Raw genomic sequence first — 16,431 nt, 5'->3', positions numbered from 1 at the left:
TGAGGTTGTGGTGGTAGCGGCTGTCGTAGTCGCGATTGCAGTTGTGTTGGCAGTGGCTGTCATTGTAGTTGCACCTGCAGTTGTGGTTGCAGAAGCTGCTTAAATCATACTTAAGTAACATATTTTAACCATTTTAAATGCATTTAATGTAAAAAAAAATTGTATTTAGTTAACATTTAAGTATATTAAATACAATTTTAAATGACCTAAATTGGGCTGCTTTTTGTACTTAAGTATATTCTTACTATGATATATAATGATCAAAACAAATATACTTTGAATACACCATTAGTACATTTTATGGATATTTCACATGAATTAGAAAAATGAATTAGAATTGCTGTATTTTCTTTACAAAACAGTGTTTCCTTATACATATACATTTTTACTTATTAACCACATTAGCCATTGTATTTTGCATTGTGAAGGTTTTCTTGATTGATTTTAACATGCTATTTACCGAGCAGTTTTGGCTGGTGCTTCACAGTCCATCAAAACTGCAGCACTGTCCATCAAATGATTGAGAGCTGTTCACATTTAGCATTTCACACTTTAATTGTTCATATTATGGTATTCAAGTACAAAATTATTCTGTTTGAAATATTAACTACATATTACAGATTTTGTTTGAAAATGAACATCAAAACATTTGAATAAGCTAAATATGAGGAACAATATCATATTATATATCAAAACTTTAGCTGAAGAAAGGGATGCTGGGGGAATGTGCACAAGCGTTTTAGAAAGTATACTTGAAATATATTTTGTGGACGTTTAAGTTAAATATACTTTTTTGAAAGTATACTTAAGTATATTTTCTTGAGGTATGAAGAAGTATACTTTCAGGAAGTATGTTCCTCAGTTGTGCAATAAGCAATCGTTCTCATTGTCAACTTTCTCATTCCTCTTCTGAACAGGAATTCAGAAAGACCTTCAAAACTTACTAATGGCACTGAAACTCCAGTGTCTTGGATTTATCCACATTTTGTTCTTATAAAGTGGGATTAAAATGTATATAATTGTACATTTTTGTCAACAATCGAACTAAAAAACTCTGTCAAAGTGGAAGATTTATATAAATTAACTAAAATATAGTCATTGCGTAAGTATTAAGCTCGCTGAGTCCATACATGCTAGAAACACCATTGGCAGCAGTGAGACTTCTTGGGTACTAAAGTCTCTTAGAGCTTTACAGACTTGGGTTGTGCAATATTAGCCCTTTATTCTTTTTATAATTCTTCATGTTCTGAAAAGATGTTGGTGCTCATGGTTACAGAGCAATTTTCAAATCTTGCCATAGATTTTCAAGCAGATATAAGTGAAAACTGTAACTTGGCCACTCAGGAACATTTTCTGTCTTGGTAAGCAACTCCTGTGTAGATTTGGCCTTGTGTTGTAGGTTATTGTCCTACTGAAAGGTGAATTCCTCTCCCAGTAACTGTTGTAAAACAGACTGAAGCAGGTTTTCCTCTAGGATTTTGCCCGTGCTTCGCTCCATCCCGTTTCTTTTTATCCAGAAAAAAGTAGTTGCCAATGTCAAGCATACCCATACCATGATGCAGCCACCACCATGCTTGAAAAGGCGGCAGTTACTCAGTGATGTGTTGTGTTGGATTTGCTCCAAACATAAGGCTTTGCATTTAGGCCAAATCAACAAACAAAAAATGCAGTATTACTTTATTGCCCTGTTGCATACAAAATGTATGTTTTGGCATATATTTATTCGTAAATATGTTTTATCATTTTCACTCTGCCCTTTAAATCTTTATTGTGGAGTCACTACAATGTTGTTGATCCATCCTGTTTTTTTTAACCTTCACAGCCATTAAACTGCTTCATAATCACCAACGCCCTCAGGGTAACATCCATGAGAAGTTTAATTCCTGTCCTGCAGCTCTGTTCAGAAGGACGACTGTATCTTTGATGTGTCTGGGTAGTTCAATACATAATACACAGCATAATTATTCACTTGACCATGCTTAAAGAGATATTCAATGTCTGATTTGATATATTGTTACCGATTTACCAATCACTGCCCTTTTATGAGGCTTTCGAAAGGCTCCCTGGTCTTTGTAGTTGAATCTGTGCTTGAAATTCAATACTTGACTGATGGACCTTACAGATGTTATATTTATGGGGAACAGAGGAAGGGTCATGAAACATATTCTGTAATTTGTTAAGCCAAATTTTACTCCTGAACTAATTTAGGCTTGCCTAAGCAAAGATAGAATATTTATGCAATTACTATATTTTAGTTATCACATTTTTATTAATCTTGTATTTTTCCCACGTTGACATTACAGAGTAATTAGAGTTCATTGTTGACAACAAATGGCAATTAAATACATTTAATCCCACTTTTTAGCACAAAAAAATGTGAAGCAATCCAAGGGGTATGAATAATTTTGCAAGGCACTGTATACTCGTAGTGTACTTGATCACTCTGAAACATTGCTTTTTTTTATGAAACTCTACTTCTATTTAAAAACAACTTCAAGTGTATTTTTATGAATATACTAAAATACAATAAAAGCATTTGAACTTAAACACAATCATAACTGTACTTCAATTTCAATGATAGTGAACATATTGTATGCTTAAAGACTGAAAACAATTCATTTAAATTACACTTTTAATAAGTGTATTGAAGTGTGATGATTGCATACAGTAAAAGGCTGAAAGTAAAAGGCTGAAAAAAACGATGCATTTAAAGTACACTTTTAATAAGTGTGTTGAAGTGAAATTGTTATATGTGTAGTATATACTTAAATATATGAAATTAAGATATATCCGAAAAATACATATTGTATTTTCAATATATTATTTTAAGTATAGATTAATATACTTTTTTTCACTTGGGTGTTGTGGTAGCAGCTGCAGTTGTGGTGGCAGGGGCTGACGTAATGTAAAAATGCAGTTGTGATGGCAGCTGCTGTTGCCATTGTGGCAGATGCAGTTGTGGTGGAGGCAGATGCTGTTGATGCAGCAGTGGTGGCAGCAGCTGTCTTAGTTGTGGCTGCAGTTGTGGTTGCAGGGTCTGTTTTAGCAGAGGCTGTAGTGGCTGCAGTTGTGCTGGTAGCTGCAGTTGTTGTTTGGAGAAGCTGCTTTTGTGGTAGAAGCTGCAGTTGTGGTGGCAGCGGCTGCTGTTGTAGTGGCAGCTACAGTTGTGGTGGTAGGGGATGTTGTGGTGGCAAGGGCTGTGGTAACACTGTAACTCTGGAAAAGAACATCTGATTCAATTTATCAACGAATCATCAAACTTTCACCAAGTTGAATGAGGTGTTTTATAAAGAAACAGTGTACTGTCGACGACCAGGGTAGGGAAACACTGTCGTAATGGAGGTTGCAGTTGTGGAAGCAGTGGCTATTGTCTAAATGGCATCTGCAGTTGTGCTGGTGGCAGGGACTGTTGTGGGGGCAGTTGAAGTTGTGGTGGATTCGGCAGTTGTCGAAATGGCAGCTGCACAAGTGCTGGTGACAGATTATGTTGTGGTGGCAGTGGCTGTTGTCTTAGTGGCAGCTTCAGTTGTGGTGGGAGCGGCTGTCGCAATGACAAATGCAGTTCTGGTGGCAGGGGCTGTTGTAATGGTGGCTAAAGTTGTGGTGCCAAAGACTAAAGTTGTGGTAGCAGATGCTGTTGTTGTCTGTCATAGTGGCGGCTACCGATGTGATAGCTGGTGCAGTTGTGGTTGCGGCTACAGTTGTGGTGGCGGCTACAGTTGTGGTGGCGGCTACAGTTGTGGTGGCGGCTACAGTTGTGGTGGCGGCTACAGTTGTGGTGGCAGATGCAGTTGTGGTGGCAGATGCAGTTGTGGTGGTGGCTGCAGTTGTGGTGGAGGCTGCAGTTGTTGTGGCGGGGGCTGTCATAGTGGCAGCTACAATTATGGTTGCGGCTGCAGTTGTGGTGGCGGCTACAGTTGTGGTAGCTGATGCAGTTGTGGTGGAGGCAGCAGTTGTGGTGGCAGGGACTGTTGTAGTTGTGGCTGCAGTTCTGATGGCAGCAGTTGTGGTGGTGGCTGCAGTTGTGGTGGCGGGGGCTGTAGGAGTAGCGGCTACAGTTGTGGTGGCGGCTACAGTTGTGGTGGCGGCTGCAGTTGTTTTGGCGGGGGCTGTCGTAGTGGCGGCTACAGTTGGGGTTGCGGCTACAGTTGTGGCTGCTGCAGTTGTGGTGGCTGCTGCAGTTGTGGTGGCGGATGCATTTGTGGGGGTGGGGACTGTCATAGTTGCGGCTGCAGTTCTGGTGGCAGCAGTTGTGGTAGCGGCTGCAATTGTGGTGGCGGGGGCTGTAGGAGTAGCGGCCACAGTTGTGGTTGCGGCCTGAGTTGTGGTGGCAGATGGAGATGTGGTGGCGGCTGCAGTTGTGGTGGCTGGAGCTGTAGGAGTTGTGGCTGCAGTTGTGGTGGCAGGGGCTGTAGGAGTAGCAGCTGCAGTTGTGGTGGCAGGGGCTGTCGTACTTGCAGCTGCAGTTTTGGTGGCAGCAGTTGTGGTAGCGGGGGCTGTCGTAGTTGCAGTTACAGTAGTAGTTGCAGATGTAGTGGCATCTGCAGTTGTGGTTGTTGAACCTGCTGTTGTGGTAGCAGCTGCAGTTCTGCTTGAAGCAGACTTCATTGGAGCGGCTGCAGTTCTGGTGGCAAGGGCTGTTGTGGAGGCAGCTGCAGTTCTGGTTGCAGCGGGCCGGCGTAGTGATGACTCCAGTTGTGTTGACCGTGGCTGTTATCGTAGTGGCTGCTGCAGTTGTGGTGGCAAGCGCTGTACTAGTGGTGGCTGCAGTTGTATTGGCAGTGGCTGTTGTAGTGGTGGGGGCTGTTGTAGTTGTGGCTACAGTTGTGATAGCGGATGCACTTTTGGTGGCAGGAGCTGTCGTAGTGGTGGTTGCAGTTGTTGTGGCAGGGTGTGTAGTAGTGGTGGCTTCAGTTCTGGTGATAGCAGCTGCAGTGGCTGCTGTCGTATTGGCAACTGCAGTTCTGGATGCGGCAGCTGTTCTTGTGGTAGAAGCAGCAGTTGTGGTTTCAGTAGCTGTCGTATAAGCAGCTGCAGTTGTGGAGACAAGGGCTTTTGTAGTTCCAGCCCCTGCCACAACAACTGGAGCAACCACTACGCGAGCCGGCGTAGTGGGGGCTTCAGTTGTGGTGTCAGTGGCTGTTATCATAGTATTTGCTGCAGTTGTGGTGGCATTGGCTATCGTAGTAGTAGCTACAGTTGTGGTTTTGGGGGCTTTCATAGTGGCTGCTACAGTTGTTGTGACAGCGGCTGTCGTAGTGTTGGCTGCAGTTGTGGTGGGAGTGGCTATTATTGTGGTGGCAGCTGCAGTTTTGGTTGTGGTAGCTGCTGTAGTATTGTGGGCTGCAGTTGTGGTTACAGCGGATTTTGTTGTGGCGGATGCTGTTGTTGTGACAGCGGCTGTTGTCGTAATACCAAATGCTGTTGTGGTTGCGTTAGATGCTGTTGTGGGAGCAGCTGCAGTTGTGGTGGCAGGTGCTGACGTAGTTGCGGCTACAGTTGTGGTGAGAGGGCCTTTGGTAGTGGCAACTGCAGTTGTGGTGGCAGTGGCTGTCGTAGTGGTGATTGCAGTTATGGTGAATGGGACTGTTGTGGTGGCAGCTGCAGTTGTGGTGGCAGCGGGAGTTGTCGAAGTGGTAAATGCAGTTGAGGTGGTGGCAGATGCTGTTGTGCAAGCGGCTGTAATTGTGGTGGCAGAAGTTGTGGTGTCTGCGGCTGCTGTCGTAGTGGCATATGCACTTGTAGTGGCAAGAGCTGTCGTAGTAGTGACTGCATTTGTGGTTGCAGGGGCTATTGTAGTAGCAGCTGCTATTATAGTGGTGGGGGATGTTGTAGTGGTGACTACAGTTGTGATAGCGGATGCACTTGTGGTTGCAGGAGTTGTCATAGTGGTGGTTGCAGTTGTTGTAGCAGCAGCAGCAGTTGTTGTGGCGGTGGCTGTTGTAGTTTTTATTGTGGTGGCTGGAACTGTTGTTGTGGCTGCTGCAGTTGTTGTCGCATTTGCAATTGTAATGGCATGGGCTGTTGTTGCGTCTGCAGTAGTGGTGGCTGGGACTGTTGTGGTATCGGCTGCAGTTCTGGTGGCAGGGACTGTCGTAGTAGCAGCTGCAGTTGTGGCAGCTGGGGATGTTGTATTGGGGGCTGTAGGTGTGGTGGCAGCGGCTGTTGTAGTGGCGGTTGTGGTGGCAGCAGTTGTGGTGGCTGGGGATGTCGTAGTGGTTGCAGCAGTTGTGGTGGCAGTGTCTGCTGTTGTAATGGCAGCTGAAGTTGTGGAGGCACCGGCTGTCCTAGTGTGGGCTGCAGTTGTGGTGACAGTGGCTTTTGTAGTGGCAGCTGCTGTTTTGGTGACAGTGGAAGTTGTCTTCGCAGCAGATGCAGTTGTCTTTGTGCCAGCTGCTGTTGTGATGGCAGCGAGTGTTTTAGTGGCGGTTGTGGTGGCTGGTACTGTTGGGTTGGCGGCTGCAGTTGTGGTGGCTTTGGGAGTTGTCGAAACCGAAAATGCAGTTGTGGTTTTGGAAGTTGAGGTGGCAGCGGGAGTTGTCGAAGTGGTAAATGCAGTTGTGGTGGCTGGGACGGTTGTGGTATCGGCTGAAGTTGTGGTGGCAGCATCTTTGGAAGCAGGGGCTACTGTTGTAGTGGCAGATGCAATTGTGTTGGCTGGGACTGTTGTGGTATCGGCTGCAGTTGGTGTGGTGGTGGCAGATGCTGTTTTGGCAGTGGCTACACTTGTGGTGGCAGCAGTTGTGGTGGCAGCGGCTGCTGTTGTAGTGGCAGATGGAGTTGTGGTAGCATCTGCAAATGTAGTGGCATGAGCTCTAGATATAGCGACTGCAATTGTGGTTACAGAGGACGTTGTAGTAGGTGCTGCAGTTGTAGTGGTAGCAGCTGCAGTTGTGGTGACAGCAGTTGTGGTGGCAGCGGTTGTTGTAGTGTGGGCTGCAGTTGTGATGACAGGGTCTTTTGTAGTGACATCTGCTGTTGTGGTTTTAGCTGCTGTTGTCGTAGTAGTGGTGGCTACAGTTGTGATAGCAGATGCACTTGTGGTGTTAGGGGCTGTCTTAGTGGTGGATGCAGTTGTGGTAGCTTCTGTAATTGTAGGGGCATGGACTGTCATAGTTGCTGCTGCGGTTGTGGTGGCTCGGACTGTTGTCGTATCGGCTGCAGTTGTGGTGGCAGCATTTGTGGTGGCAGGGGCAACTGATGTAGTGGCAGATGCAGTTGTGTTGGCTGGGACTGTTGTGGTATCGGCTACAAATGTGTTGGCAGATGCTGTTGTGGCAGCGGCTACACTTGTGGTGGCAGCAGTTGTGGTGGATGCAGCTGCTGTCGTAGTGACAGATACAGTTGTGGTAGCATCTGCAGTTGAAGTGGCATGAGCTGCCTTGTTTGTTACTGCAATTGTGGTGACAGGGGAACTTGTGGTAGGCGCTGTAGTTGAAGTGGCAGCATCTGTCAGAGGAGCAGCTGCAGTTCTGTTGCCAGCAGCTGTTGTAGTGTTGGTTGCAGTTGTGGTGACAGGGGAAGTTGTAGTGGCGGCTGCTGTTGTAGTAGCAGCTGCAGTTGTGATAGCATCTGTAATTGTAGTGGCAGGAGCTGTCATAGTAGCGGCTGCCATTGTGATGGCAGGGGCTATTGTAGTAGCAAGTGCAGTTGTGATGGTGGGGACTGTTGTGGTGGCAGATGCAGTTGTGGTGGCAGGGGCTGTCGTAGTGGTGGTTGCAGTTGCAGTACCAGCTATAGTTGTGGTGGCAGGGCCTGACATAGATACAGGTACCACAACTGCATCTTCCATTATAACAGCAGCCCCTGCAGTTGTGGTGGCAGCAGTGGCTATTTTCATAGTGTCAGATTTTCTTGTCGTTAACATGTGCAATTGCAGTGGGAGGAGCTGTCGTAGTAGTTCGACTATATTTGTGGTGGCAGTGGATGCCATAGTGGAGGCTGCAGTTTTGGTGACAGGGGCTGTCGTAGTTGCAGCTACAGTTGTGATAGCTGATGTAGTAGTTGTGGCAGCACTTGTGGTGGTAGCGGCTTCTGTCATAGTGGCAGATGCAGTTGAGGTAGCGCCTGCAGTTGTGGTGGCTGGGGATGCTGTGGTAGGGGCTGCAGTTGTGGTGGCAAGGGCTGTAATTGTTCGGGTTGCTTTTGCAGTGGCAGTTGAGGTGACAGTGACTGCAGTTGTAGTGTCAGCGACTGTTGTTGCAGTAGTGGTGGCTTCAGTTGTCATAAGGGATGCACTTGTGGTGGCAGGGGCTGTCGTAGTGGTGGTTGCAGTTGCAGTACCAGCTATAGTTTTGGTGGCAGGGCCTGACATAGATACAGGTACCACAACTGCATCTTCCATTATAACAGCAGCCCCTGCAGTTGTGGTGACAGTGGCTGTTGTAGTGTGGGCTGCAGTTTTGGTGGCAGTGGCTATTATCTTAGTGGCAGCTGCAGTTGTAGTTACGGCATCTGCTTTCGTAGGAGCGGCTGCAGTTATATTGGCAGCAATTGCGTTGGAAAGGACTTTTGTAGTGGAGGCTGCTTTTGTGGTGAAAGCTGCTGTTGTCGTCGTAGCAGTTGTAGTTGCAGTGGCTATTAAGGTAGTGGCAGCTGCAGTTGCGGCAGCTGCTGTCGTAGGAGAGGTTGCAGTTGTTGTACCAGCTGCACTTGTGGTGGCAGGGGCTGTCGTAGTGGTGGTTGCAGTTGCAGTACCAGCTACAGTTGTGGTGACAGTGGCTGTTGTAGTAGGGGCTGCAGTTGTGGTGGCAGAGTCTGTCGTAGTGTGGGCTGCAGTTGTGGTGACAGGGGCATTTGTAGTGGCAGCTGCTGTTGTGGTGGTGGGGACTGTTGTGGTAGCGGATGCAGTTGTGGTGGCAGCGGGAGTTGTTGAAGTGGTAAATGCAGTTGAGGTGGTGGCAGATGCTGTTGTGGCTGCGGCTGCACTTTTGGTGTCAGCGGCTACTGTCATAGTGGCAACTGCAGTTGTGGTGTCAGCGACTGTTGTTGCAGTAGTGGTGGCTTCAGTTGTCACAAGGGATGCACTTGTGGTGGAAGGGGCTGTCGTAGTGGTGGTTGCAGTTGCAGTACCAGCTATAGTTGTGGTGGCAGGGCCTGACATAGATACAGGTACCACAACTGCATCTTCCATTATAACAGCAGCCCCTGCAGTTGTGGTGGCAGCAGTGGCTATTTTCATAGTGTCAGATTTTCTTGTCGTTAACATGTGCAATTGCAGTGGGAGGAGCTGTCGTAGTAGTTCGACTATATTTGTGGTGGCAGTGGATGCCGTAGTGGAGGCTGCAGTTTTGGTGACAGGGGCTGTCGTAGTTGCAGCTACAGTTGTGATAGCTGATGTAGTAGTTGTGGCAGCACTTGTGGTGGTAGCGGCTTCTGTCATAGTGGCAGATGAGGTAGCGCCTGCAGTTGTGGTGGCTGGGGATGCTGTGGTAGGGGCTGCAGTTGTGGTGGCAAGGGCTGTAATTGTTCGGGTTGCTTTTGCAGTGGCAGTTGAGGTGACAGTGACTGCAGTTGTAGTGTCAGCGACTGTTGTTGCAGTAGTGGTGGCTTCAGTTGTCATAAGGGATGCACTTGTGGTGGCAGGGGCTGTCGTAGTGGTGGTTGCAGTTGCAGTACCAGCTATAGTTTTGGTGGCAGGGCCTGACATAGATACAGGTACCACAACTGCATCTTCCATTATAACAGCAGCCCCTGCAGTTGTGGTGACAGTGGCTGTTGTAGTGTGGGCTGCAGTTTTGGTGGCAGTGGCTATTATCTTAGTGGCAGCTGCAGTTGTAGTTACGGCATCTGCTTTCGTAGGAGCGGCTGCAGTTATATTGGCAGCAATTGCGTTGGAAAGGACTTTTGTAGTGGAGGCTGCTTTTGTGGTGAAAGCTGCTGTTGTCGTCGTAGCAGTTGTAGTTGCAGTGGCTATTAAGGTAGTGGCAGCTGCAGTTGCGGCAGCTGCTGTCGTAGGAGAGGTTGCAGTTGTTGTACCAGCTGCACTTGTGGTGGCAGGGGCTGACATAGATGCAGCTTCCGCAACTGCATCTTCCATTGTAACAGCAGCCCCTGCAGTTGTGGTGGCTGCGGTTGTTGTCGTAGTGGTAACTGCAGTTGTGTTTGCAGCTGCTGTTGTCGTGGCGGTTGTGGTGGCTGGTTCTGTTGGGGTGGAGGCTGCAGTTGCTGTGGCATTGGGAGTTGTCGAAGTTGCAAATGCAGTTGTGGTGATGGCAGTTGTGTTGGCAGGGGCTGGTGTTATAGTGGCAGATGCAGTTGTGGTAGCATCTGCAATTGTAGTGGCATGGACTGTCGTAGTAGCAGCATCAGTTGTGGTGGCTGTGACTGTTGTGGTATTGGCTGCAGTTGTGGTGGCAGCTGCTGTCGCAGTGACAGCTACAGTTGTGGTGACAAGGGCTTTTGAAGTGGCGGCCGTAGTGGTAACTGCAGTTGTGTTTGCAGCTGCTGTTGTCGTGGCGGTTGTGGTGGCTGGTTTTGTTGGAGTGGAGGCTGCAGTTGCTGTGGCATTGGGAGTTGTCGAAGTTGCAAATGCAGTTGTGGTGATGGCAGATGTGTTGGCAGGGGCTGCTGTTTTAGTGGCAGATGCAGTTGTGGTAGCATCTGCAATTGTAGTGGAATGGACTGTCGCAGTGACAGCTACAGTTGTGTTGACAAGGGCTTTTGAAGTGGTGGGTGCAGTTGTGGTGACAGGGGCTTTTGTGGTGGCGGCTGCTGTTGTGGTGACAGCGGATGTTGTCATAGGAGCATAAGCAGTTGTGGGTGCGGCAGCTGCTGTTGTGGAAACAGCTGACATTTTGGTGGCAGGGGCTGATGTAGTTGTTGCTGGAGTTGTGGTGGAAGCATTTGTGGTGGCAGGGGCTACGGTTGTGGTGGCAGGGGCTACGGTTTTAGGGGCAGATGCAGTTGTGGTGGCTGGGACTGTTGTGGTATTGGCTGCAGTTGTGGTGGCACTAGTCGTGGTGGCGGCTGCTGCCGCAGTGGCAGCTGCAGTTGTGGTGACAGGGGCTTTTGAAGTGGCAGCTGCTGTTGTGGTGAGAGCGGATGTTGTCATAGTACCATAAGTAGTTGTGGAAACAGCTGAAATTTTGGTGGCAGGGGCTGATGTAGTTCTTGTTACAATTGTGGTGAGAAGGGCTGTAGTAGAGGTGGGAGCACTTGTGGTGGCAGTGGCTGTTGTAGTGGTGATTGCAGTGGTGGTGGCTGGTACTGTTGTGCTGGCGGTTGTGGTTGTGGCAGCGGGAGTTGTCGAAGTAGTAAATGCAGTTGATGTGGTTGCAGATGCTGTTCTGGTAGTGGCTGAAATTGTGGTGGCAGCAGTGGCTATTTTCATAGTGTCAGATTTTCTTGTCGTTAATATCTGCAATTGCAGTGGGAGGAGCTGTCGTAGTAGTTCGACTATATTTGTGGTGGCAGTGGATGCCATAGTGGAGGCTGCAGTTTTGGTGACAGGGGCTGTCGTAGTTGCAGCTACAGTTGTGATAGCTGATGTAGTAGTTGTGGCAGCACTTGTGGTGGTAGCGGCTTCTGTCATAGTGGCAGATGCAGTTGAGGTAGCGCCTGCAGTTGTGGTGGCTGGGGATGCTGTGGTAGGGGCTGCAGTTGTGGTGGCAAGGGCTGTAATTGTTCGGGTTGCTTTTGCAGTGGCAGTTGAGGTGACAGTGACTGCAGTTGTAGTGTCAGCGACTGTTGTTGCAGTAGTAGTGGCTTCAGTTGTCATAAGGGATGCACTTGTGGTGGCAGGGGCTGTCGTAGTGGTGGTTGCAGTTGCAGTACCAGCTATAGTTTTGGTGGCAGGGCCTGACATAGATACAGGTACCACAACTGCATCTTCCATTATAACAGCAGCCCCTGCAGTTGTGGTGACAGTGGCTGTTGTAGTGTGGGCTGCAGTTTTGGTGGCAGTGGCTATTATCTTAGTGGCAGCTGCAGTTGTAGTTACGGCATCTGCTTTCGTAGGAGCGGCTGCAGTTATATTGGCAGCAATTGCGTTGGAAAGGACTTTTGTAGTGGAGGCTGCTTTTGTGGTGAAAGCTGCTGTTGTCGTCGTAGCAGTTGTAGTTGCAGTGGCTATTAAGGTAGTGGCAGCTGCAGTTGCGGCAGCTGCTGTCGTAGGAGAGGTTGCAGTTGTTGTACCAGCTGCACTTGTGGTGGCAGGGGCTGTCGTAGTGGTGGTTGCAGTTGCAGTACCAGCTACAGTTGTGGTGACAGTGGCTGTTGTAGTAGGGGCTGCAGTTGTGGTGGCAGAGTCTGTCGTAGTGTGGGCTGCAGTTGTGGTGACAGGGGCATTTGTAGTGGCAGCTGCTGTTGTGGTGGTGGGGACTGTTGTGGTAGCGGATGCAGTTGTGGTGGCAGCGGGAGTTGTTGAAGTGGTAAATGCAGTTGAGGTGGTGGCAGATGCTGTTGTGGCTGCGGCTGCACTTTTGGTGTCAGCGGCTACTGTCATAGTGGCAACTGCAGTTGTGGTGTCAGCGACTGTTGTTGCAGTAGTGGTGGCTTCAGTTGTCACAAGGGATGCACTTGTGGTGGAAGGGGCTGTCGTAGTGGTGGTTGCAGTTGCAGTACCAGCTATAGTTGTGGTGGCAGGGCCTGACATAGATACAGGTACCACAACTGCATCTTCCATTATAACAGCAGCCCCTGCAGTTGTGGTGACAGTGGCTGTTGTAGTGTGGGCTGCAGTTTTGGTGGCAGTGGCTATTATCTTAGTGGCAGCTGCAGTTGTAGTTACGGCATCTGCTTTCGTAGGAGCGGCTGCAGTTATATTGGCAGCAATTGCGTTGGAAAGGACTTTTGTAGTGGAGGCTGCTTTTGTGGTGAAAGCTGCTGTTGTCGTCGTAGCAGTTGTAGTTGCAGTGGCTATTAAGGTAGTGGCAGCTGCAGTTGCGGCAGCTGCTGTCGTAGGAGAGGTTGCAGTTGTTGTACCAGCTGCACTTGTGGTGGCAGGGGCTGTCGTAGTGGTGGTTGCAGTTGCAGTACCAGCTACAGTTGTGGTGACAGTGGCTGTTGTAGTAGGGGCTGCAGTTGTGGTGGCAGGGGCTGTAATTGTTTGGGTTGCTTTTGCAGTGGCAGTTAAGGTGACAGTGACTGCAGTTGTAGTGGCAGCTGCAGTTGTGGTGGCATGGACTGTCGTAGTGCCGTCTGCAGTTGTTGTGACAGGGCCTTTTGTAGTGGTGGCTGCTGTTGTGGTGACAGCATATGTTGTCATAGCAGCAAATGCAGTTGAGGTAGCTGGGACTGTTGTGGTTGCAGCTAAAGTTGTGGTAGCAGCGGGAGTTGTCAAAGTGGTCAATGCAGTTGTGGTGGTGGCAGATGCTGTTGTGGTAGTGGATGCAGTTGTGGTGGCAGAAGTAGTTTTGGCAGCGCCTGCTATTGTAGTGGCAGATGCAGTTGTGGTAGCAGCTGCAGTTGTGGTGGCTGGTAATGTAGTAGTGGGGGCTGCAATTATGGTGGCACCGGCTGTCGTAGTGGCAATTGCTCTTGAAGTGTCACTGACTGTTGTGGTAGAAGCTGCAGTTGTAGTGGCAGCAGCTGTCGTATGAGCGGCTGCAGTTGTGGTGTCAGCAGCTGCTGTCATAGTGGCAGCTGCAGTTGTGGTGGCAGAGTCTGTCGTAGTGTGGGCTGCAGTTGTGGTGACAGGGGCATTTGTAGTGGCAGCTGCTGTTGTGGTGACAACAGATTTTCTCATAGTAGCATAAGCAGTTGTGGGTGCGGCAGCTGCTGTTGTGGTAACAGCTGACATTTCGGTGGCAGGGGCTGATGTAGTTGTGGCTACAGTTGTGGTGAGAGGGGATGTAGTAGTGGTGGGAGCACTTGTGGTGGCAGTGGCTGTTGTAGTGGTGACTGGTACTGTTGTGCTGGTGGCTGCAGTTGTGGTTGTGGGAGCAGGAGTTGTCGAAGTATTAAATGCAGTTGATTTGGTTGCAGATGCTGTTCTGGTAGCGGCTGAAATTGTGGTGTTAGCAGTTGTGGTGGCAGAGGCTATTGTCATAGTTGCAGATTTTGTTGTCGTTAACATCTGCAATTGTAGTGGGAGGAGCTGTCGTAGTAGTTTGACTATATTTGTTGTGGCAGGGGCTGTCGTAGTAGAGGCTGCGGTTTTGGTGACAGGGGCTATTGCATTGTCGACTACTACTGTTGTTTCCATAGTAGCAGATGCAGTTTTGGTTGCGGCAGCTGCTGTTGTGGTAGCAGCTGAAGTTGGTGTGGCAGGGGCTGACATTGTTGCGGCTACAGTTGTGGTGAGAAGGGCTGTAGTAGTGGGAGCAGTTGTGGGGGCATTGGCTGTTGTGTCGATTGCAGTTTTGGTGGCGGCTGCATTTGTGGTGGTGGCAGCGGGAGTTATCGAAGTGGTAAATGCAGTTGATGTGATGGCAGATGCTGTTCTTGTAGCGGCTGAAGTTGTGGTGGCAGGGGCTGACGTAGCTGCAGCTACAGTTTTGGTGAGAGGGGCTTTAGCAGTAGTGGCTGCAGTTGTGGTGGCAAGGGCTGTTGTAGTGCCGGCTTTAGTGGCTGATACTGTTGGTGTGGCATTGGGAGTTGTCGAAGTCGCAAATGCAGTTGTAGTGGTGGCAGTTGAGGTGGCAGGGGCTGCTGTTGTAGTCGCAGCTGCAGTTGTGGTAGGAGCTGCAGTTCTGGTGGCAGGGGCTGTCGTAGGAGTGGCTGCATTTGTGGTGGCAGCGGCTGTTGTGTTAACTGGGGATGTTGTTGTAGAGGCTGCAGTTGTTGTGACAGGGGCTGTGGTAGTGCTAGCTACAGTTGTGGTAGGTGATGTAGTTGTTGTGGAAGTACTTGTGGTTGTTGTGACTACTGTCATATTGGCAGATGCAGTTGTAGTACCAGCTGCAGTTGTGATGACATTGGCTGTTGTAGTGTGGGCTGCAGTTGTGGTGACAGGGGAAGTTGAGGTAGCAGCTGCAGTTGTAGTGGCAGCCTCTGTCGTAGGAGCCACTGCAGTTGAGATGGCAGAAGCTGTTGTAGTGTGGGCTGCAGTTTTGCTGACAGGAGCTTTTGTTGTGGTGGATGCTGTTCTGGTGATTGTAATGGCTGCAGTAGTGGCAGGAGTTGTCGTAGGAAAGACTGTAGTTGTGGTGGCAGTGGCAGTAGTAGTGGCGGCTACAGTTGTGGCAGCTGGGACTGTTGTATTGGCGGCTGAAGTTGTGGTGACAGGGGAAGTTGTAGTAGCAGCTGCAGTTGTAGTGGCAGCAGCTGTATGAGGAGCCGCTGCAGTTGTGGTGGCAGAGGCAGTTGTAGAACCAGCTGCAGTTGTGGTGACAGGGGAATTGGTAGTGGCGGCTACAGTTGTGGTAGCTGGGACTGTTGTATTGGCGGCTGAAGTTGTGGTGACAGGGGAAGTTGTAGTAGCAGCTGCAGTTGTAGTGGCAGCAGCTGTATGAGGAGCCGCTGCAGTTGTGGTGGCAGAGGCAGTTGTAGAACCAGCTGCAGTTGTGGTGACAGGGGAATTGGTAGTGGCGGCTACAGTTGTGGTAGCTGGGACTGTTGTAGTTGCAGCTGCAGATGTGGTGACAGGGGAAGTTGTAATAGCAGCTGCAGTTGTAGTGGCAGCAGCTGTATGAGGAGCTGCTGCAGTTGTGGTGGCAGCGGCAGTTGTAGAACCAGCTGCAGTTGTGGTGACAGGGGAATTGGTAGTGGCGGCTACAGTTGTGGTAGCTGGGACTGTTGTAGTGGCGGCTGCAGTTGTGGTGACAGGGGAAGTTGTAGGTGCGACTGCTGTTGAAGTATTTTCTTTAGTTGTGGTGGCAGCGGCTGTTTTGGAGGTGGCTGCAGTTGTGGTGGCGGCTGAAATTGTGGTGTTAGCTGCAGTTGTGGTGACAGGGGAAGTTGTAGTAGCAGCTGCAGTTGTAGTGGCATTCTCTGTCATAAGAGTGGCTGCAGTTGTGGTGGCAGAAGCTGTTGTAGTGTGGGCTGCAGGTGTGGTTATAGGGGAAGTTGTAGTGGCAACTGCTATTGTAGTACCAGCTGCAGTTGCCGTGGCATTGGCAGTTGTCGTGTGGGTTGCAGTTGTGGTGACAGGGGAATTTGTGGTTACAGGGGAAGTTGTAAATGCAACTGCTGTTGTAGTACCAGCTGCAGTTGTGGTGGCATTGGCTGTTGTAGTGTGGGCTGCAGTTGTGGTTAGAGGGGAAGTTGTAGTGGCAACTGATGTAGAGGTACCAGCTGCAGTTGTGGTGGCATTGGCTGTTGTAGTGTGGGCTGCAGTTGTGGTTACAGGGGAAGTTGAGGTAGCAGCTGCAGTTGTAGTGGCAGCCTCTGTCGTAGCAGCCACTGCAGTTGAGATGGCAGAAGCTGTTGTAGTGTGGGCTGCAGTTGTGGTGACAGGGGAAGTTGTAGTAGCAGCTGCAGTTGTAGTGGCAGCCTCTGTTGTAGTGTGGGCTGCAGTTGTGGGTATAGGGGAAGATGTAGTGGCCACTG

General features: G+C 49.4%; 1 protein-coding gene across 1 annotated transcript; it reads right to left on the bottom strand.

Moving 5' to 3' along the window:
* Positions 1-383: 383 nt before the first annotated feature.
* LOC116353474 (mucin-19-like) lies at positions 384-15,880 on the bottom strand. Its single transcript, XM_031789248.1, has one exon. It carries the CDS (start codon positions 15,878-15,880, stop codon positions 3,614-3,616), a length of 12,267 nt encoding a protein of 4,088 aa, XP_031645108.1. The 3' UTR covers positions 384-3,613.
* Between the last annotated feature and the right edge of the window lie 551 nt (positions 15,881-16,431).

The sequence above is a fragment of the Oncorhynchus kisutch genome, linkage group LG14, assembly GCF_002021735.2.
Source record: "Oncorhynchus kisutch isolate 150728-3 linkage group LG14, Okis_V2, whole genome shotgun sequence".
Taxonomy (NCBI): Eukaryota; Metazoa; Chordata; class Actinopteri; order Salmoniformes; family Salmonidae; genus Oncorhynchus; species Oncorhynchus kisutch.
The sequence above is the reverse complement of the archived record's forward strand: the minus strand, read 5'-3'. Positions and strand labels throughout refer to the sequence as shown.